General features: G+C 38.6%; 1 protein-coding gene across 1 annotated transcript in view; it reads right to left on the reverse strand.

Moving 5' to 3' along the window:
• Nucleotides 1–22,102, reverse strand: part of LOC122813016 (actin-related protein 2/3 complex subunit 1A-B-like) — a 494,459-nt gene that overhangs the window by 214,220 nt on the left and 258,137 nt on the right. The window contains exon 5 of the mRNA XM_044085122.1: nucleotides 2,297–2,404. Coding sequence (XP_043941057.1) covers nucleotides 2,297–2,404 — 108 coding nt within the window. The remainder of the gene's footprint in view (nucleotides 1–2,296; nucleotides 2,405–22,102) is intronic.

Genomic DNA, 22,102 nt, shown 5'->3' on the forward strand with positions numbered 1-22,102 from the left:
TCATTTACCTTTAGATCCCTGAATTTATGTGTGATCATGTCATGGGGTAGCATATCAAAAATCTTAGACAGATGAACCTTCCAACACGATACTATTCACATTAAAAAAAAAATGTATGAGGTCAAGCATTTAAGTTCTAGTTCTTACAAAACCAGATACGTAATCATATTGAAGTACCTGTACATTTAAATCATGTAGGTGCATTGTGCTTCAGAAGCAATTGTACAGAGAGACTGAAATATCAAATTATAAAACACAGTACACCTGAAGTTAAAAAAGAAATATGAATTTTCGTGAGGTGGAGTTTCATTACATCAGGGATGCATTCTCAAAGCTGCAATTCATTACTTTCTTAAAAATGGGAAGCAAACAAGTTGTTCTAAGGTTACTGGTTACAAAAGGAACTCATTTTTTAACCCACTGTAACTTGAAATTGTAATTGTAGAATGATAAACAGTAATACTGGACAACCTAGTAATTCCTGCTTGTTTAGTGATTGACTTTGTGTGCAAAGGAAGAGGAAGCCATCTCGTTTAGGACTTCAGCATCATCAGTGTAGAATCACATTTCCATTCCTTTATCTATCTATTATCTGTCATTAGGAAAATGGTTGAACAGTCATTGCAGAATAGTTTTAGGACAAAATGTAAAATGTTTGTATCATCTTAACATTATTACCATGATTTTATAAACCTCCAGACACCATTTATAACTTTTAGTGAACATCAGCATTAACAAGTTATTTCTTAATATTTTCCTCTTTTTATGCAAAAGAATAGAAGAAACCTTTAATAGCTACATCTACAAAAAAGATGTGGCCAATGACAAGCTATCTAAAGTCTGGAGAATTGGAGTTTCTTGACTGTTAGTATATACATATGTACATGTCTCTTTCCCTCACCTTCTCTTTTGCCTGCCTCATATATGTATGTACAAGTGTATGATAAGCACCTACAGATATTTTAAGACATCCTGATATCCCATTTTTGTAGTGGGTGCAGTATATTTCATCAAAGTGGCTTTTTATCAACACGTGAAAATCTGCTACAACTGATCGAATATCACCTGATTGAAAATTACTGCCTTTTTCACTATGTTATTGCAGTACAGATCGAATCGGGGCATATGCCCTTTCCCTAATGCAGTGCTATCCTAGAGTTCCTATATCTAACAACTAGGGGTATGGTGGGGTCCCCCCGCAAAACATTTGTTTTATTCATTTTGCGATCCTTTGTGGATCCATGTATGTTGCACTCTATGTTTGGGTTTCAATGTATTGTGGACCAACAACTGTGCATTCAGTCAAAAGTTAGGTTTTCTCAGGTAGCAGATGAAGGACACTGTCAAAGTAGCCTACTCAAGTGTCCAGCTAGCCCAGTGTATGAATCCCAGTATTGTATTCAAAGAGACTCAAAATAGTTGTCATGAAACTGTATGTAACATTTTTAGCATTTGCAAGAAATTACAGACAACTCCAAAATCTGTTTTACTATGAGAAAGCATATCTGCCAGAACAGTGATTGCATACGTTGTTATTTTAAAATAATGCTCGAGTGAGTCCAAAGCATTCTGATCTAGACAGCTGCTTCTAAAAAACAAAATCAAATCTGCAACCTGTAATCCAAAGAATAACTGCCTCAGAAAGATGTATTATGAGATAAAAGTTATAGTAAAACTACACATTATCCTCGTGAAGACCTTCTTATTCCTGGAAGTTGTCTATATCATTTTAATTCAGACAATTACTGTGACTTTTATATAAACCCTTTTGAACCTATCGCCTTAAATCCACCTAATTGCTAAGTATCTTTTGAATCCATTATGGCATTAGTACTTCCCACTGTACTGAAACAAAATAATCAAGTGCACTTCATTTTTATGCCTGAATGTGACATGCCTTTGGTTTTAAAAACATTGTTTTACAGTAGATTTAAACCGAAGAATATTTCCTGCTGCCATTACTACCATGAAAGAAATAGGATCTATGTGCACATGATGTTCCCCAAGGACTGAATTTGGGAACTTACTCATGTCTGAGCACAGGTGTAATATATATCTGATCCAGAAAAATAATCGCTGGTTTAATTCCAGTAGGAGGCTTAAAGGTATAAGCTGTACAGGTATTGTAAATGTAAATGCTCCCACGCTGAGTCTGAAAAGGTCCACCATGATCAGGGTTCTGTCCTAGTTAACCAATACAAAATAGAACAATCACAGAGCACTGATAACTGAATGTGACAATATAAATGTATCCACAGCATGTATGATTTTTCTTAAACTTATGAACCAGTCTTACCTGCACTGGAAGTCACATGACCCAGCGGCTAGGAGGACATTATTTGGGTGCCAGTCCAAGCTAAGTATGGTTGATTTAATTGATTTCTTGATGTGTTTGCTCAACCACCTGGTATAGGAAAAGAGAACACTGGTATTTTAGGTTGCATACCTAGAACTAAAACATAAAAGACTGCATTTTAGGTTGAATAACTAGTACTAAAACAAATGTTAGGATATCATTCTACTTTACTTGAAAAGTTTTGTTAGAGGTTAATGTTTAGGTATCTGGATGCATTTGAGTTACAGGTATTTAACTCCCTTCCTGACTGACTGTTGTATGTTGTACATCAATGTCTGCACTCCCCCCACATAAACAAATCACTTTGTTTCATACTATGAGATATGACAATAAAGGAAAATGATCTTATTTCTGATGAAGACTTCCACAATTTTGTTTATTTACTTATTTGTTTATTTATATATATATTTATTTGAAGTTTATTAACCAGGTTTATGGACTGGTCCAGGACCATTTTCAGCAACCTCCTTGGTCACAGGACAAAACAGTATATACACAGAAATATACATTTCCGAATAGAATAAGCAGCAAATTGGACATACAAAACATAAATTGCTACATTATTGTAAATTTAAGTGATATAGCTAAGTAAAATATTTGCAGATCAAAGTAGGTGCAGAAAAGTAATGTCAGTAGATAAAAACAGATCATGATTATCAACAGTAATAAATATAAAGTTTTCAGGTGCAGCTGAGAAACAGAGGACTAAAGGTAGTCAGACTTAACCAGTAACTCTAAAACAGGAGCATTTAGAGTCTTTAATCACAAACTCTTTAAATTATTTTTTCTTAAATTGTGTGAGATCTTTCAGAATGTTGCCTTTAAAAAGAAAATGGGAAAGGTGATCCACTCACTAGCCAGGGAAAACTGAAGATACATTAATTCTGAGTGCACAGTGATGGATAGCTAATAAAATAATCTACTACTATTTTTTAACCTTTTTTTTAGTTTACAGTTATGTACTATATACCCATACTGGTTCTAAGTAAAATTTTTCATAATGTCTCTTTTTCTTACCAGTGACATACCCAGTAGAGTAGGGTCAATCTTCATTTCAATGAACAATCAGTATGTTAAACAACACATTAACATATGGTTGCATTCAGTAATTTATCTGTCTCTTAATTGTAGACTCTGTACTAGCCAGTCTGGCTAGATAAGAGAATCACTCATGATTTTAAAATGTAGTGAGTTATACAAATGTTTTTCTGTAATCTAAACGTCATGCTTCACTATACAGAACAGTGTTTGTAAAACTAAAATCAGTTTATTCCCAGTCTGCTGGTTACTTTGTTAACCATTCAGCTAACTGGTGCTGTTAGATGATCTGAAAGGTAAAAATGATGCACTTCAGGAAAACAGTCTGTATGAGCTCAAGAGCTAAAATGGTCAACATTTAATTGGGTATATTTTGATCTTTGGGTAAATTTAGTTGCTGAGGAGGTAATATAACATCATTTTTTCCTTGAAAATCAGTCCTGCTCCGTAAACTGCACAAGACTTCTAGATTTGCTTTCAAAGCTTTGTGCCATGGTTGTCTTTTTGATGCGTAAAAGCAAGAAAGTAATTGCTCCTGAGTCAATTTCAACTCATGGCGACTCTATGAGAAGGCCCCATAGGGTTTTCATGGCATATTGCAGAAGTAGATTGCCAGACCTTTCTTATGCACAGACACTGTTGGTGCCCAGTTGTTCCCCAGCCTTAACCTCTATGCTATTCGGCCAGGGGTTTTGATGGGTATGGATACTTATAATATTTAGTAGATGGTATAGGAATCAGAATTCCACATAAATCTAGAGGAATGGTCTTCTTAATAATCAAATTAAAGCAATAAACAGTGTTGAACACTCCCTAATCCTTAGTCCCCTGAGGAGTATGCTTATAGTAGGAAGTGTATAACTGGTTCTCCATCTATGTTAAGGGTAGAAATCATGACAGCAAAAGTTAGACATGCTGTCTCAAATTCTGAAAGGATCATATTGGGTGTCCCAAAAGGTTTGGTCCTGAATCTGCATCTGTTCAATATTTTTATTAACTAGTACTACAGGGATGGTTCCACAGTAAAAGCAGTTTTTATTTTCATGATTTGATGATCAAGGATCCCCAACTCAATCTATTAACATACAGCAGGAATCCCCTTCAAATCCTATTCATCAAGACCAGCAGAATCAATATGCTGTTTTGAATACTGATGAGTCAGTTTGGAGTTATCAACCCCCAATTTACCATCCATGTTATACCGCAGGTTCTTATACTGTCACCTGATATATTTTCATAATAGATATCATCTGACAATAATATATATATATATTTGCAAGGGATATATGTTTTCCTCCTGCACTGTTTCAATGTAGAAGCTCTTCCCCCACATTCTTTATCTCTAAATATACAACCTCTGAGGTTGTCGTATCATAAGGAAAGGAGAATTCATGTATTTTGTTTTTCCACATTGAGATGAGACTTGTGGGAGAATATATTTAAAGCAATATCTGTACCCCTTTCATTTATGGAAGCTGAGTAGGGTAATGGGACCATGTGGTTGAGGAATCAGGTGTCAGGCAACTGAAGCAGCAATACACCAAACTGCACCCATCCTGACAGAGCCCCCACATCCTCTCTGACTAGAAAAGTACATGCAAAGGTGGCACTCTGCTGGAAAGGGTTTATTCCATCAGATACCCTGGCACTTAACTCATTTATTGAAAGAATACAACTACCCAACTGGAATTCATTTCTAGAACTAAAGTCTGCTTCAAGGTTTCACTTATTTCTGCTATTTCTGGTATTCCTTCCATGAAACCAGGATGGACAGTGAATTGAGCATCTTTGACAATCACTTTCATATATGGACTGCTCTTTGTCTGCTCAATTTAACCGGGTAGTACCAAAACATTACCACCCCTACGTAATAAAACTTGCAGGTTTGCTTTGTTTACACCAAAGAGGGAACAGCACTACAGCAGTGCTTGGGAGGGCAGAGTGGTGCCTAGTCACATGAAGAGAGGGCCTTTCATTGTGTATGTCAATTTATAACTCTTAGCAGGGCAACGCACCACTATAATCTATGTTCTTGCAGCAACAGTGCCTTAGTCTTCATCTTGCCTAAGTATACTGCTTAAACTTGACAAGCACTCCTTTTACTCCATTGTTTATACTTTTTCAAACAGCCTTCCACTTACCGTAATATTGAAATAAATAATAAGCAAGTTTAATTGCTTCAGATTGTACTGCGGCGGTGGTGCTGTGGTAGCGTTGTTGACTCACAGCAAGACGTTGTCCATTCGATTCTCAGCTAAAGCATTTTCTGCATGGAGACATGGGTGAAGGGACGTACCTTCATTGAAGGTTGTGTGTCAGAGCTGGTAACTCGGCATGTAAAAATCTTCTACCAATCATTAGCGGACCGGAGTTCCGCTGTGGCGACCCCTAACCAGGAAAAAGCCGAAAGACACAAAAATTGCTTCAGATTGTATGGTGTTTTCACCTGACAAAGGAACAAGGGAACCAGGATATAACTTGCACTTTGTTAGAAATATAACTTCTGTTTAATTGACTAAATGAATATATTTTTGCTTCTCCAGTCTCATAGCCTCAGGACAAAGAGCAAGGTATTTCATTGCCTGTCTCTGATCATTGTTTCTGTGAAGTACAGCAATCTCAGACTCATAATAATAATAATAATAATAATAAAGTAAGGGAGGTGTGCAGGGCAAACCCACCATGGGGATCCCCCCTGCTTGACTCATCCAAGCCCATGCCCCAGTGACTTGGAGACAAGTACTCATAAACAGCTGTTCAGTCATGCACATTGTCATATTGAATGTACATGAGCTCATCATTTTGCAAGCTAATATGACACTAATGAAAAAGCATTTTTGCAGGAAGCACGCCTCTATGCTTCTCTCTGTGTGGTGGATTTTGCCCCCACATTCCCTTACTTTAGTCTCACTTCAAGGTGCACTGTACCCTAGAAAGAGAGATCCTTTAGGCACTATAGCACTCTTTCTCTGAAGTAACCTGGCTTTGGACCACACCCAGGTCACTAGCATGGAAATATTTACAATCTCACTCTACTAATAGGCAAGCAATAAAACAGAAGTAAATGCAAACCAGATCCCTTCTGCTCATGCAGCTATGAATCAAACTCAATTGTATTGAGCAGGTGACTGCAGTCCTCTACAAGACTCCCTCAAAAATGATTTCTGAACTATTTTTCTGTCTGCTTCATTTTGGGCATAGCTGTGTAAATTCACCTATCTATGTTCTAAGCTGTGATTTATGAGAAATATTTGCCAGCTAATTTTGATATGAACTCAAAAGATAGGATGAGTTATATTGGAGCCATTTTCACAATACATGCAATATACTTACTTTTCAAAAAAAGAAAAAGGTTACTAAACAGTATACATTAAGGATACAAAACAAAAGCCTGAATAACCATCACACAAAAATATGAGGTATTCTTCAATAAAGAAGAAACTCCATTGTGCCTGACTGAGAGTGTTTCTTAAGCAATCTGGAATTACAGAGCTGACATAAGTATATTTTTTGCACTTCAACTGCTTTGCTTAACAGTACTGTACTAGTTTTATTTATTTGCTTAACAGTACTGCACTATTTTTATTTATTTGCTTGACTGAATTATTTACTTTTCTGTGTCTGCATTTATATATCTGCTGACCTCTGGTTGAATTTTTGTTTTTCTTTTTTCCACTTTATTCAAAATGATGTGTAATAACAATACTAACTCATTATACAATATTTTTGTAGATAATTTTTAGGGTTCTTGTACACAAACCTGAAAAAGTCTAGAAGGACAGTACAACAGTACAATATTTCAAATTATATATTTTTTATTATTTTTTTGACTTAGGATGAGTTTAAGTTTGTTACTTCTACTACCATTATCTGATCTGATTAATATACAGTGATTAACTATATATATATATATATATATATATATATATATATATATATATATATATATATATATATATATATATGGATTGAAAATCTTCCACACAGTGAAGTTTCTTACACTGATTTAATTTTTGTTTTTCTCACACCCAACTGCTGTTGTGTTCTTAAAGTTGATGGCTTTTACTGTTGCTCGTCCCTACTGTAAATTTGATCTGGGACACTCCTCCCAGTCCCGTCTCATTAGCTCATTCTACCTAATACAGAGATCATTTGGGAAATCCCTTAGTTCCTTAACAGTGAATTATCTTCTGTTCCTCCTCTCTCCCTTTCCACTTTACTAACAGAAAAGAAAAGAAAAACACTTTATTCAGCTGCTTGCACTGTATTTGTGTTCCCTCCTCCTACTCTATTACTTCATCTTGCTTTTTCTGCTACTTGCTGCTGCTTGTTCTCTAAAGTGTTAAATTGCATATTTTCTGTTGCATTTATTGCTGGTTGTTTATAGCGTGTTTAATTTGTAAGTGTTATTCTAAGCCTCTTAGTTTTGGTTTAAGCACTTGGGCCGTAGGCCTACACCTTAGCTCTCCCTGGCCTTTCTCTCTCAGATTCTGACAAACATGGATGGACAATTTCCTGCAGTTTCTCCTGCCAGTCTGGTTGATATGGGCATCCTAAGACAGTGTAGCAACTGCCTCATGTACACAGACAACCATCTACTACTACCACCTAGGAACACAATTTGCAAGAGATGCAATTACATTAGGAAACTAGTGTCTATGCTCGCTCTCCCTCACAAGCCAGTATATCTGGCAATGAGAAGGTTGTCAGCGCAATCACTACACCTCAAACACCACCCAAACCTACACAACACACACCCACATATGCGGAGGTCCTCAACAAAAACATACCCAAACAAAGGAGACCTCCGAGGCAAAAACACACATGATCTCCACAGCCCTCCACACCACATACCATGCATAGTGCACACACCTGTGTCTCACAGCCACTAAGGCTTAACCATAAACCCAATATTAGTCATAGGAGACTCTGTTGTGAGACACACAGCTGTGCCTCTCACCAGGCTGGATAAGGAGAAAGTCACTGTTAGTTGTCTGTCAGGGGCCAGAGTCCACCATATCACATACACACTCAAGTCTCTCAACAATAGGTACTGTTATGACTCTGTCATAGTCCATGTTGGAGTGAATGACTTGAGATGAACCTCCCTTGACTATATGAAGAGAGACATGATTGAACTCGTGGAATATGGGTCCCAGGCAGGTATGTCCCTAGCCTTAAGAAGCATTCTACCATCACCCAGAATGATGCCTCAATACAAAAAGAAAATGACTGACTTTAACAATTAGCTTAGTTTCTGGTGTCATTCCAGGGGGAACCAGTGCCTGACAGCCTAGGAAGATATGATCAACAGACCACGATGCTTTGCCAGAGACAACCTTCATCTGTCTCACTTGGCCTTCAGGCTTCTGGCAAAGGCTCTTGCCTCCCCCATAGTGCCTTTTTTAGGAAAAGTGATGAGGTTAAAACTACCAACATAAAAATGTCAACAAAAAGCAAATTAAAGGTCATGCTGCTAAACGCATGGAGTCTAAACATAAAACTGCACTCATTGCAAGCATTCTTAACCCTGGAAAATGTCGATATCTGCGCAGTCATAGAAACCTGGTTCAAAGCTGCAGAGAGCACCCCAGCCTTACCTGGTTACTCAGCCTATCATACATTCAGACCACAAACTGTGGGCAGTAAAGCCAAAGGAGGTGGAGTTCCAATATATATTAAAGACATACACAGCTGCACGCTGGTCAAACAGTATGATGCACAGGAGACACTCCAGGTGCAGTTAACCATTGGCAAGACCCCTATACAAATCATGGCTAGCTATCAGCCTCCAAATCTGACTCAAGATGCCCAATCTGCCTATCTGGACCTCTTCGAATCTATCAAGATTCAACCCTTTACCCTGATCCTGGGTGACTTTAACTATCGAAACATAGGCTGGAAGAACTACTCATGCCAGAACACAAATGCCCAGACATTCCTCGATATTGTCAGTGCAAATGCATTGGAACAGCTAGTTGATACCCCCACAAGAGGTGATAATATCTAGTATTAACCAACATGAGTAACCACTGCAGCATCCTTGCAGTATCATCCTCCCTGGTAAGATCTGACCATAAAGCGGTCACTTTTGAAGTCATCATCTCCCCTAACCCCTTCTGAGGGATGGTATAAACAGCTTCACAGCTCCCTCCCCCTCTGTAGGAACTGGCACCAGTATCCAAAGCTACACCAAAGCACTATACGTGCATTTATATAGATGCATGGAGTCTGGAATACCTGAAAGGACTAAATCATCCTCCACAAGGAAGAGTAAACCTGTCTGGTGGTCATCTGCAATAAATAAACTCTATAAATAAAGGAAAAATTGCTGTTCTGGACCAAGAAGGAGCAGGTTCCCAATTGGAAGCAATCTCTCCTAAACCTGAACAACCAAATACGAGCACTAGTGAAATCCTCCAAAGCAAACTTTGAGTCCAAATTGGCCACATCTACTAGAAATAATCATAAGGCCTTCTTCACATATTACTGCAGTCTCAAAGGAAGCACCCAGATCTGTTCAGAACTGGTGGTCAAGGACACAAATATACAAATGCCATAGATATAGTAAACTTGCTGGCTGACAGATTCAGAGAAAACTTCACTCCTCTGCCCCCCTTATCAGTAAATCAGGACAGTCACAGTACCTGCTCCCTTCCCCTTATATCTAGGGAACAGGTCATCAATGTTCACAAAAGCAAAAACTACAGCCTCCATGGGACCTGATAACAGCCAAGGCTGCATCCTACATGAACTCAGTCAGGAACTTGCAGCACCATTAGGTGTCCTATTCAACCAAAGCCTGAGTACTGGCTTTTTCACAGCTGAGTGGAGGACAGCCACTGTCATACCTGTGCACAAAGGTGGAGCATCCACCGATCTGGAAAATTATAGACAAATCAGCCTAACTAACCTGATCTGCAAGGCCATGGAATGGATTATCATGGACCTCATTAACAAGGACATTGGCAACCTCCAAACACTCGATCTCACACAGTTTGGCTTCATCAAGGGGAGGTCATGTCTGTTAAATTTGGTCGACTTCTTTGAGACAGTCAGCAAAGCCATGGATGAGGGGAAGATGGGGCATACCACCTACCTTGACCTGGCCAAAGCCTTCAACACTGTTCTCCACTTGGGCATAATAGATACACTCTCTCAACTAGGCATCAAGTCATATGTTACTAGATGGGTGGCAAACTGCCTCACTGATAGAACCCACCTAGTCAAAAGAGGGGAAGCCGTCTCAAGCAGTAGACCCATAATGAGCAGCGTACCCCAGGGTTCGCTCTTGGGGTCTCTGTTATTTGGGATATACTTTTTTTGAGGTGCAGACCAAAACCAGTGGCCTATGGCTGACCAAGTTTGCAGATGACTGCAAGCTGGCCACTGTCATCAATTCCCCTAGTGATGTGGACATCCTCCAAGAGGGACTCACTGAAACAAATGACTGGTACCAGAAACATGGCCTCGAGCTGAATACCAAAAAATGCATCATCATCCCCTTTGTGGAGAGTGACATCCCCACAAATTATCACATTAATAACAATGTCCTAAGCACGCAATCAGTCATGAGGGATTTGGGCACCCAAGTTGATAGCAACCTGACTTTTGTCCACCATGTTGCTTCCATTATATGGAAAGCTTTCTACATGGCCCACCTCATAAGTAAGGGTATCTCATCTAGGGACATCTCTGAATTCTTCCCTTATAAGGCACATTCTTGAGTACAATACCCCATTCGGCATGTACCTCGCAAAACACATGCAGCAGCTGGAGAGACCACAGAGGTTCCTCAGCAGGAGAATCCTGGACCTCAAAAATTTGCCATACACAGATAGGCTAAAAGCCCTATCGCTCTACTCAGTTTCATACAGAGTCCTCAGAGGTGACCTCTGTCTGGCATACAAGGTGATCTTAGACCCCACCTTGATGGGACTGCTGCATATCCACAAGTCAAGCTCCACTCGAGTAACCCACACACGCCACCTCAACCTGGTCTGTGACATCAATAGGACTTGGTGGGACAGATTTGTTTCCCAGAGACTCCCACATCTGTGGAGTAGACTCCCAGTCCAAATCAAGCAGAGTACCTCTTTACCCCATTTTATGCACAACCTGGATAACTGGATGGAAAACAGAAAATACATCTGGTCTATATTACATGAAAGAGCGATAAAAATGTCGAGTACAAGATATTCGACATACTTTGATTGAACGTACATGTAATCAGAGACTCCAAATGTTGAAATCTGGAGTTCTGAAATGTTTTGGTCGGCCTTCCCACTGAGTGTAGCGTGTGACATAAACATGCTATACTGTTCGGAATGGCTACGTAAGAGGTTTCTTTCTTTAATATACTAACTCCAAGATTGCTGTACATTGGGGAAAGGGCAATTTCCTGGTAATGGCTTGTGCAAAAAGTTGCTTTGCGATTACCGGAAAATTGCCCTTTCCCCAATGTACAGCGAACTCGGAGTTGGTATATTTAGTTAGGGGGTGTGGGGGGCACAGCCCCCACATGGGGGGTGTGGGGGGTGAAGCCCCCACTTTGTTTTAAAAGTATGTGTGTTTGTGTAGGTGTTTGAGCGATGTGAGTATGTAGGGGTTTGTATGCGTTGGTTGTATGTGTGTATGTTGTATGTTAGTTTAGGGAAGGTGTGGGACAAACAAAATCTTTTGATTTTGTATTTTTCAGGGTTTTTGGGTTTTGATTACATAAACGAGTGATCAAAGTGTGTTGTGTATATTGTAACTGACATTTTGATTGCTCGTTCATGTAATATAGACCCAATACATCCTGGGATTCCACTCATGTCCCTGCTGGACAGGAGCATCGAGTGCTGACTTGTCTAAACATGGTCTAAACTCTTGGCTAGTCTTATAAGGGCCTCAGGGCCAATAGCCTAGTAACCTCCTATGATCCTGTTATGCTATGATCAGGAGTTGCTTGAAGTGTGTGTAAATACAATGCTTTGTGTGCATAAAGCAGCTGCTTTAAGTAGTACAAGAACATGGTCACGCATTGTATAGCTGGTGCTGCTTACAAGTAGACAACTTAAAGGAACAGAATCCAAACTTGTGTATGTCATACAAGCAGTGTCAATTAAAAAGCCAGAGTAATTGTTACAGAGTTAGGAACATATCTTTTGGAAAGATACAAGCACTGTGATTGTTATTACTATAGCATGTAAGTTCTGAAATTCATTATATGTATCCTGTTCAGTAAGCATACGTTAGAAAACTAAATCTGACAATCTTTTATAGGCAATAATTCCACATAAAGCTGGCAAAACTGATGGGGCAATCCCATGCCTCACCCCAAGCATTACACAGGAGTAAAGAAACTGAGGGGGTGATGGTAAGGAAGCAAACATCAAGTGAATGGCAAAGTGACTGGAGAGAAGTACATACAGGGAAGCAGTGAAAGGAGGGGATATTGTCAAACAAAAAGGGAGGAAAGAATATGAGTACCACAGGGACTGCTCCTGGGACCTTTGCTCTTCAATAGGATTGCCTTCAGCATCACCAAGAGCAGAGACATAAAGTCATGCCTCTTTGCAAGTGACAGGAAATAGGGAAAGCAGTAGCAAAAGAGGAGACAGTTTTAAGACTCTTGACAGGTTCTCAGCATGGCTTAACAGACAAGGGCTGAGACTCTGTTCAGAAATGCAAGGCACCTCACCTTAGAGCAGTAACAGTGGGAGACTATATAAACTAAGTGAGGATGCAGCTTGAAGCCACATAACAGGACCAGATTTATGGTGGTAGTAGCAGCAGAAACAAACCACCACCAGAAACAAAGTATTCAGGCTGTAGATAAGAACAACAGTATGCAGGGCTGCATCTCCAGATGCATAGACTCTGGAGAAAACATGGTAATTCTCCAGCTGTACAGGTCATTTGTGATGTCTACCTTACAATACAGGTAGAACAGGAACCTGAACTTTGTCTAGTAGCACAATGCTTAATGTAAACATTATGCAGTATGTAGAGTGCTGTGATTATGCTTCAAAATCAGGAAGAAGGCAACCTTGTTAAGCACCTCCCTGACTTAAGAAAGGTGCTTGACAAAAGTTGTAAACAGGCAAAGTACTAACATAGAAAAGAAAGCTTAACTAATGCATCCAAATTAAATACATGGTATACATAACTTGCAGGTGAAAGTTCACATGCTCTGAAAAAAAAATCATGTTAGAACAACTGGAAAACAGGAGGACAAATTCACATTTAGGACCATGCAAAGTCCATTTATTTTAATTCCCTAAGAATGTCGGGATTGTGCAAGAGATTACAAAAGAAGACTTCAGGTCTAACATCTTCAGTGTTTCACTGTGGTGCAGTATGTAAAACAAAGCACTGTACTGTAGCTGGAACAATATATATTTTAATATATAAAATCATGCCCTGAGCTTCCCAACAATAAAGATACATTTAAATCCATATTTAATAGTTTCTGATTAATTTCTGCAGTTGTGTTGGGAGCCATATTCATATGGTTTTGCGCAGTGGGCTAAAAACATTACCTAACCCTGTGTTATTACTTCTCCCTCAGCAATAAAAAAGAACTACATTCTCTTCACCTTTCTCTTCTTGTAGAAGCTGTTCAGATGGTTACACCTTACTTTAGATTTTATACATGCAGAAAGCAGAACTACAAAGTTTTATGAGATGTTCCTTCATCGCTGAAAGTCATTTAATTTATTGTATTTTTACCATTTAAATAGGAGAAAGGGTATATCAGTCTCACAATTTATCAGTAGATAAAATGTTGTAAATTAAGGACTGCTAACTTTGCAAACAAAGAAAAAGGCCATAAAATTATGTATTTTCCCTTATGGTTTACACAAAATCAAAAGCAGCGAAAAGAGAAAGTATCTGCACAGTCGGAGGAAGGGTTGTTGAAGTACATGTGCCACATGCCATGTAGTTCTCCCTTTATATTGAAACAGACTGAACACAAGGATAGGTGAACTTAAATCATACAAGTTCACTGAGACACAAGGGAGGCTGCCTTGAAAAATATGCTTGTTTTTATCCCACATATATAAGGTAGCTGCAACCAAAGATTAAATTAAATAGATTAAACCATAACAGGAACATTTAGACTGCTAAAACAACTCAGGACTTAATTGAAAATATATACATACTCCATATATTATTAGTAGTTTTCTTTTAAAGTAATATGGAGTTAATAATTTAAAGAGGTACTAAAGCTGAATTAAAGGGAAAACAAAGAGAGGAATTGCAGTGAATGGATAATGGGAGATATTGTTCTTCCAGTATTGAACTGGAAATGGCCAACATCCATGGCAAAGAAGAAAAGGAATATGGTGGAAACTGTGGTGAAAATGGAGTATATCAGAAGTTAAGAACTACAGTGGGAAAGATGAAATTAAGAAGGAATATCCTGAACACAATGAAGAATGAATGGCTTTGTCCTTTCGAACACAGAAGAAGTAAGTATGTAGTGAAGAAGACAGTGGGCAACAGCAGTCATGCCATAGTATGAATAGTGGTCTGTGATGTAACAATGGAAAGGATGGCAAAGACATGGGGCGAGCTTCAATCTGCTGGGCAGTATACTTAAAAGTAATGCAGGTGCTTCGGAGGAAGCATAAAGCAGCCAGTTGTTCCAAATCCCTGGCACATCCAAATGAAAAAAAAAATGGAATAGGACTATCAGGAGAAAAAAGAAACTACCAAGAGAGAGAAGAGAGAGAGATCCTAACTAAAGACAATGGGAATGCATGTCAATAGAAAAGAGGAAGGCTGGTAAAGAGAGAAACATTGGTGGAGTTATGAGAAATATAACCCCAATAAAAGCCCAAGGAGGTGGTATCCCCCAAGATAATGCAGCCCTTATGAAAGAAGACTAAAGCAATGAGGACTGTTCAGTTAAACTGAAACGTACAGGATTATTTAACTTGTTAGCATGCTGAAAAGAGGGAGTGGGACAGCGAACATGAAGTGGTTGTAATCATGTAAAAATACAGAACGAGGTTTTCATCTTACTAGTTACTAGTAAATAGGCAAAGCTGTATACAAGCAATGGACTGCAGGGTGGAAGAAGTGTGGATAAACAGACAAACGTGAATGCATTCAGGGAAGAAGTACAGAAACTATGCTAAGGATTTCAGGAAAGATAAGTTATGAGACAAGTTATAGGGACAGTATGAGCTACTCTTCATGATGCTAAAACATTGGAAATGTGCTTGTCAGATTGCTGTTAAAACTGTGTGACCCCTTAGAGATCAGACTGGAGCCACAGGATGACAAGATGTTGGCAGTGGTTCCATTGGATCTGCCCATAAAGGAATGCGACAGTTCTTACTTCTTACACTGGAAAGGGTATGGAGAAAGACAGACATTCTGTATCTTCAAGTGCAATTGTCACAAACTTGTTGTGTCTTTCAGCTTTTCCCGGTTAGGGGTCATCACAGCAGAACTCCGGTCCGCTAATGATTGGCAGTAGATTTTTACGTGCCGTGTTGCCAGCCCTGATGCACAACCTTCAACGAAGGTATGCCTATTCATGCATGTCTCCACACAGAAGACGCTTTAGTCGTCTTACTGTGAGGTGACAATGCTACCACAGCACCACCACCGCGGTTGCAATTTTGCTTAAAACCACTTTCAGTGTGCTAAAAGGTTTTGTACTTTTGTCCACTGTTGTGCAACCATTGAGGTACTATATACAAGCTTTGGGGGATGTGAAGGTATCTCCTCACATGGAGAGGTACAAGGGGCAAATAAATTAAGGTTCACTAAAAATGGCTTTCATCATTTTATTTTGTGGTAATTGCATGCACTGAAATTTTGTTAGGTGATTGACATGACTCTACAGATAAAATAAATGCCTATCTGGTAAGTGGTGGTCTTGGTAAGCCAGCTGTCTTGTAAATGGGCAGCCTGGTTTATACAGTAGAGATATTGTCAGTCCAACTTAATGCAGTCGTATGAGTGGACCATATCTATGACGCTAGAAAGAATGTAAAGAATATGGTGATGCAAAACTTTAGTGAGGCTTTTAGATCAGGATCAGGATCACACAGGAGTTTAATGAGGGTCCACAATGAGATGTATAAGGAGTGGGATAACTGAGAAAAGAACCTGATGCTTAGAAGAGGAATTGCTTACAGAAAAGGAAGTCAATGGAATGTCATACAGAGACCTTATTCATCCAGTAATGAACTGGAAGAGGTCAATATCCATGGTAAGGAGGAAAAGGGTGCTTTGTCGACATTTATAAACCAGGTTGCTACTCTTTCTGTTTCTATAATAAACCATTATTGTGGAATGCAGATGCATACATAATATCAGATTTGCTTTCCATTTGTTGTAAACACTTCTCTCACTGATTATTTTGTTGAAGAACAATGTCCATAGCACTAGGCATACTGATTAGGCTAATATTTACATACGGTGCAAATAATACAAACCAAATGCTTCACTAATTACTGTGTCAGATTATGCAGCAAAGAAAAGACAACCTCAAGTGACATTTTATTTTACCTCTAATTTGTAGACTGTTTACATGAGTAGCTCACAAAAAACTTCTGATATCAAGAAAGATTATTATCAGTAGCTGTTCATAATAAAGCTATTAATCACCAAATGACCAATGGCCCTGAGGTGGCTAACTATGTAATGGCAGACTTTCCGCTTTTTGAGTTAATCCACTTAGAAAAAGCATGTGTTAGATGTTGGGTGATTTATATGTTTATAAAATATGTAGGAATCGTATTAGTCTTAACATGTTAGATTTGTTCTATACATAGAAAATAAACACAAACTGACATATGTAGGTGAAGTATCACAGAGGTACATTACTCTGGAGATGCACAGACTGCAGGTATAGAATATCACATCATAAGACTATTTGTCAGCCCTTCTTAAAAGAACATTACATCACAAGCATACATAAAAGTAAACATAATCTCCACCTTTTTTGGATAAAATGCTGATCGTAAAATGTAATTTAGTATTTCTCTTACTCATATCACTGATATAGTAGGGCAATGCTTTTGAAACCCATCATAAGATAATGTTATTCCACGTTGAGTCCAGGTAGCACTAAGTGATGACCCACAACCTGTCAGTAACATAAACCAGTCTGAGCAGGTATTATTCCATCAGTCTTTCTCCGATATTTTCTGCACTACCATCTGGTCCTATAAATATAGCTTATTATACTGTAACATGTAACCTCTTTCTGGTTTACTTTCAATTTTTTTTTCTGTGTTTTAAATTTTAACTTGCTCATTATGAATCAGAAGTCATATTACTTACTTACACTTAGCAGCTTGCAGCTCATCTATTTTGTAAAATTTCTTTTAATTACATTTTTTAATATATAAGAAAAACAAAGAAAATTTGTTTGCCATTTTTATTAAATTTTTCAGTGAAAACTTACACTATAATTGATAATTATAAATATATACATCAAACTGAATCAAGATGAAGAAAATCTAAAGGTGTTACTGCTCAATTCTAGGAGTCTAAACAAGAAACTCCACTCCCTATAATCTCTCACCTTAGAGAATGCTGACGTCTGTGCAAGTTACTGAGACATGGTTTAAAACAGTGGAAAGCACACCAGCAGTGCAAGGCTATAATGCAGCGAATAAAGGCGGAGGTGTCTCAACATCAGAAATAAATATACTTCAAGGCTGGTCAAACAGGACAATGCATTCGAGCTTCTTCACGTTCAAGTCACCATAGGTAAAATCCCATACTTCCTTACAAGCTATAGGTCCCCTTCTATAACTCAGGAAAACCATAACATGTATTTAAACTTACTGAATACATTCACCATCCAATAAAATACCATATTCATGGATGACCTTAATTACCCCACTATTAACTGGAAATCATATATGACACCAAATATGTAGGCACAAAGATTCCTGGATTTTATATACACAACTTCCCTGGACCAGACTTTCAATATGCTGACCAGTGGTAAAAACTTTCTGGCTCTGGTCTTCACTAATATGATAGAGTGCTGCACACCCCCTAGTCTAATGTCTTTTCTGGTAAGGTCAGACCATAAAATGGCCTCCTTTGAAGTAAAAATACAACCCAGAACCCCAGATTAACGATGGAATGTTTTGGAACTACTCTAAGGCTAACTTCCTACTATTAAGTGATAACCTGGCAAAATTTCAAGCCCCCATAAACCCTGAGAACACTGCTGCCCATGCAGAACTGTTCGTAGAAACCCTATACAAGTATGCTAACACCTGCATAGAGGCAGCTGTACCTACTAGGAATAAGTACAGAACTAGCTCAAAAAAGCCACCCTGGTGGAATCACAACATCAATATGCTGTAGAACAGAAGAAAGAGACAATCCTGGCAAAGCTTAGCACTCAGCAGGATAAAACCACTCTCATCAAACTAAATAAATAATTCAAAGGACAAATAAAGTCTACCAAAGCCAAAGCCAAATTGCAGGTAAATGTGGCCTCCCAGATAAAGGACAACCACAGATCATTCTTAAGCTCTGCCCACAACCTCAAAGGCAATACACAGTTGTGTGCAGAGTTCATTTTTAATGGAGTCAGCTATACTGAGCCAGAAGACAGAGTAAACCTAGTGGCAGACAAATGCAGCAATGACTTTTCCCCTCTCTCCCACTCAATTTCCCCTCAGAAAATATTATTAAATATAACCCCCCCCCCCCCACTACCACTAGGGAACAGGCCCTCAATGCTCTCTGTAAGGCCATGAATACTGCATTGATGAGCCCATACAATATCCCGGGATGCCTTCTAAATAGCATGAAACATGATCCATCGTGCCCACTGAAATTGCTATTTCATTGTAGCCTCCAAACAGGCTTCATGCCTCATGAATGGAGAACAGCAACAGTCATCCGTCTGCACAAATGTGGGCCATCTAAAGATCCTGGAAACTATGGACCCATAAAGTCTCACTAGTCTCATATGCAATGCCATGGAAAGAATTATAATGGAAATGATCAACAATGACGTTGGAAACCTCCAAACACTGGATTCAACCCAGTTTGGTTTTGTCAAGGGCAGGTCATGCCTACTCAACCTGGTGGACATCTTTGAAAAGGTCACCAAAGCAATGGATGAAGGCAAAAATGGTTCACACTGACTACCTTGACTTGGCCAAAGGATTTGACAACAATATCCCACTCTGGCATTGTTGAAAAACTCAAGAGGTTAGTTATAAACCTTTTATGTCACCCTGTGGATAGCCAGCTGGGTCACAGACAGGACACAGGAAGTTAGAATTCAGGAGTCTACTTCAACAAACAGGCTAGTCACAAGTATATTTGCTCAGGTATTAGTCCTGGGAACTGCTTGCTTTTGGCACTTGCTTCTCTGAAATCAAGGTCAATGTCAAGGGACTCTGGCTGACTAAATTTGCAGATGACAAAAGTATTGTATCTAGTTCCAAGGAAGTCATTGTTCCATTATATTCAACATTCATCAGACCTATCACTGAGTACAATTCACCTTTTGTTATATACCTGACCAGGCAAACCAACAACTAGAACATTCACAGAGGTTTCTCACTAAAACTAAGTAAAATGTCCTATGCAGACCACCTCATAACCCCATCCCTGTATGCTGCCTCATTTTTGCTATTTTGCAGGGATGTATGCCTGGCATGCAAGGCATTGTCATACCCCCCACCCTGTTGGACCTCCTGCATATCCACAAAACAAACAGCATCAGAATTATCCATTCTGAAGACTTAAATCTTCCCTGTGATATAAATAGGACCTGATGGAAAGACAGGTATGTATTCCAGAGACTACACCCTTCTCTGGAACAGGCTCCCCATCCATGTGAAACAGAGTTATTCCCAATCCAGTTCAAGTGTAACCTGGACAATTGGACGGGGAACAGGAAATTCATCCCTGATTAATTACCTATGTCTCTTATGGCAGAGTCAGGATGTAAATGGTTCATCTCCCAGGTCTGCTTGTAAATATTTCATCTCCTACACCCCTGCTTACACTTATCAAGAGTACTAGAACTTGTCAGAGATTTGGGATGCATGACTAGGCTTAAAAAGGTCCTTGTGGTCATTACCCTAGTATGCACCTTTGAACCTACAAACCTATAAATAAAATAATAAAATTACAGAATATTTAAACCAGAAAGTACAAAGTTCCTCAAGTATGATAATTGGATATGTTGTAAAAATTCAGGTCCTGGTTAGTGTAGCGCCATGATATTTTTATGTAAACTTCTCCATCATGCTTTCCTGTCTGATTTTTTTTCTTGAGCTTGGGAAACATCTTGTAAACACTGACATCCATAGTTACATAGAAGGAAAATGTTGCCAAGGAAATGTATTGCGGGTTACTCTACTGTGTTATTATATAGAACTTTACTACAGTAGGCAGTACTATAAACAATAATGCAATGTTTTTACTTGTAAAGGCCAACTCAAATTTTAGGATACCTTGCTGCCAGGATAAACCATGTGCTGCTAGATTCTGAACTGAAATAAGTTTGACAAATCTTTCCTCTTATAATGGACATGAATACCTCTAAGGTTCTAAGATGAAAACTTTAGCATGGTCTTGCAAAACTACAATAAGGTTTGTTAAGGCAAAGGCAAAACTATTCTCTCCCCTTTCACTGAGTCACCAACGTCTTCCACAGTGTAGAACCTGTGGTCACTATTTCTGACCCCAACACTGCAGGAGCTCTGCCATAAAGGCCAACTCGCAAATGTTTTCACTGAGAATTTTGTCTTTGTACAAGAACTTGTGGTTGCTACATCCAACCCCAATACTGCTGGAGCTCTGCCATAAGGGCCAACTACCAAACGTTTTCACTGAGAATTTGTCTTTGTATAATAGCCTGTAATCACTATATCCCCCAGCAGTACAGGAGCTCTGCCATAAGGGCCAAAAACTAAACATTTTAACTGAGAATTTTCTCTTTGTATAATGTAGGCAAATTTAACTTGAAGAACCTTGTTGTGTATTCACTTCAACTAGTCAAATAGACATCTGCGCTGGAAATTGGCTTTAACATCCCCTCCTCTCCAAAAGAGGAGTCCTTGTATTCTAAAAACCAGTTGGCCACTGCCCTTTCTCCTGACCAATAGTTTACACTGTATATGTCAGAAACTTACTCAGGTTTCTGCATTCAGGAAATGGAAAAAAAAACGTTCTTCTTTGTTCCACTCTTCTAATTGCTTTGTATTGGCTATAAACTGACTCCTCTCTGTTATAATTTTACCTGAGGATGAAGACAAAAAAATTATACTGCAATAACTTTCAGCATAATAGTAAACACAACCCTAAAAAAATCTGGACAGCCATTAAAGAAATCTCGCAAGGAAAATACTCGTGAATAAAACTGTTGTGTAAGTTCACCATGATAGATCATCCAAGAATATGTTCAAATCACTACTTCAATATTGCAACTACTCTGCCCCAATTCAGACTTATCCCATATCTCTTATTTACTTATTTATTTATTTATTGCCATTTGATTACCAGGAAAGTCCGACTGGGTAGGACCCAATTTTCAGTGGAGACCCGGGGCGAAAAGCTCCAAAGTATTATACAACATTTTAAGAACAATAATTTTACAATCCTCAAAAACAATACAAAAGCATCTACAGTTTTAATAATTATACAAAATTAGACATAGTATGAAAACATTGGTTAAAAATATATACACGTTATATGACAATGATTTAAAAT

The sequence above is a fragment of the Protopterus annectens genome, chromosome 10.part0, assembly GCF_019279795.1.
Source record: "Protopterus annectens isolate FY-2018-M chromosome 10.part0, PAN1.0, whole genome shotgun sequence".
Classification (NCBI taxonomy): Eukaryota; Metazoa; Chordata; order Ceratodontiformes; family Protopteridae; genus Protopterus; species Protopterus annectens.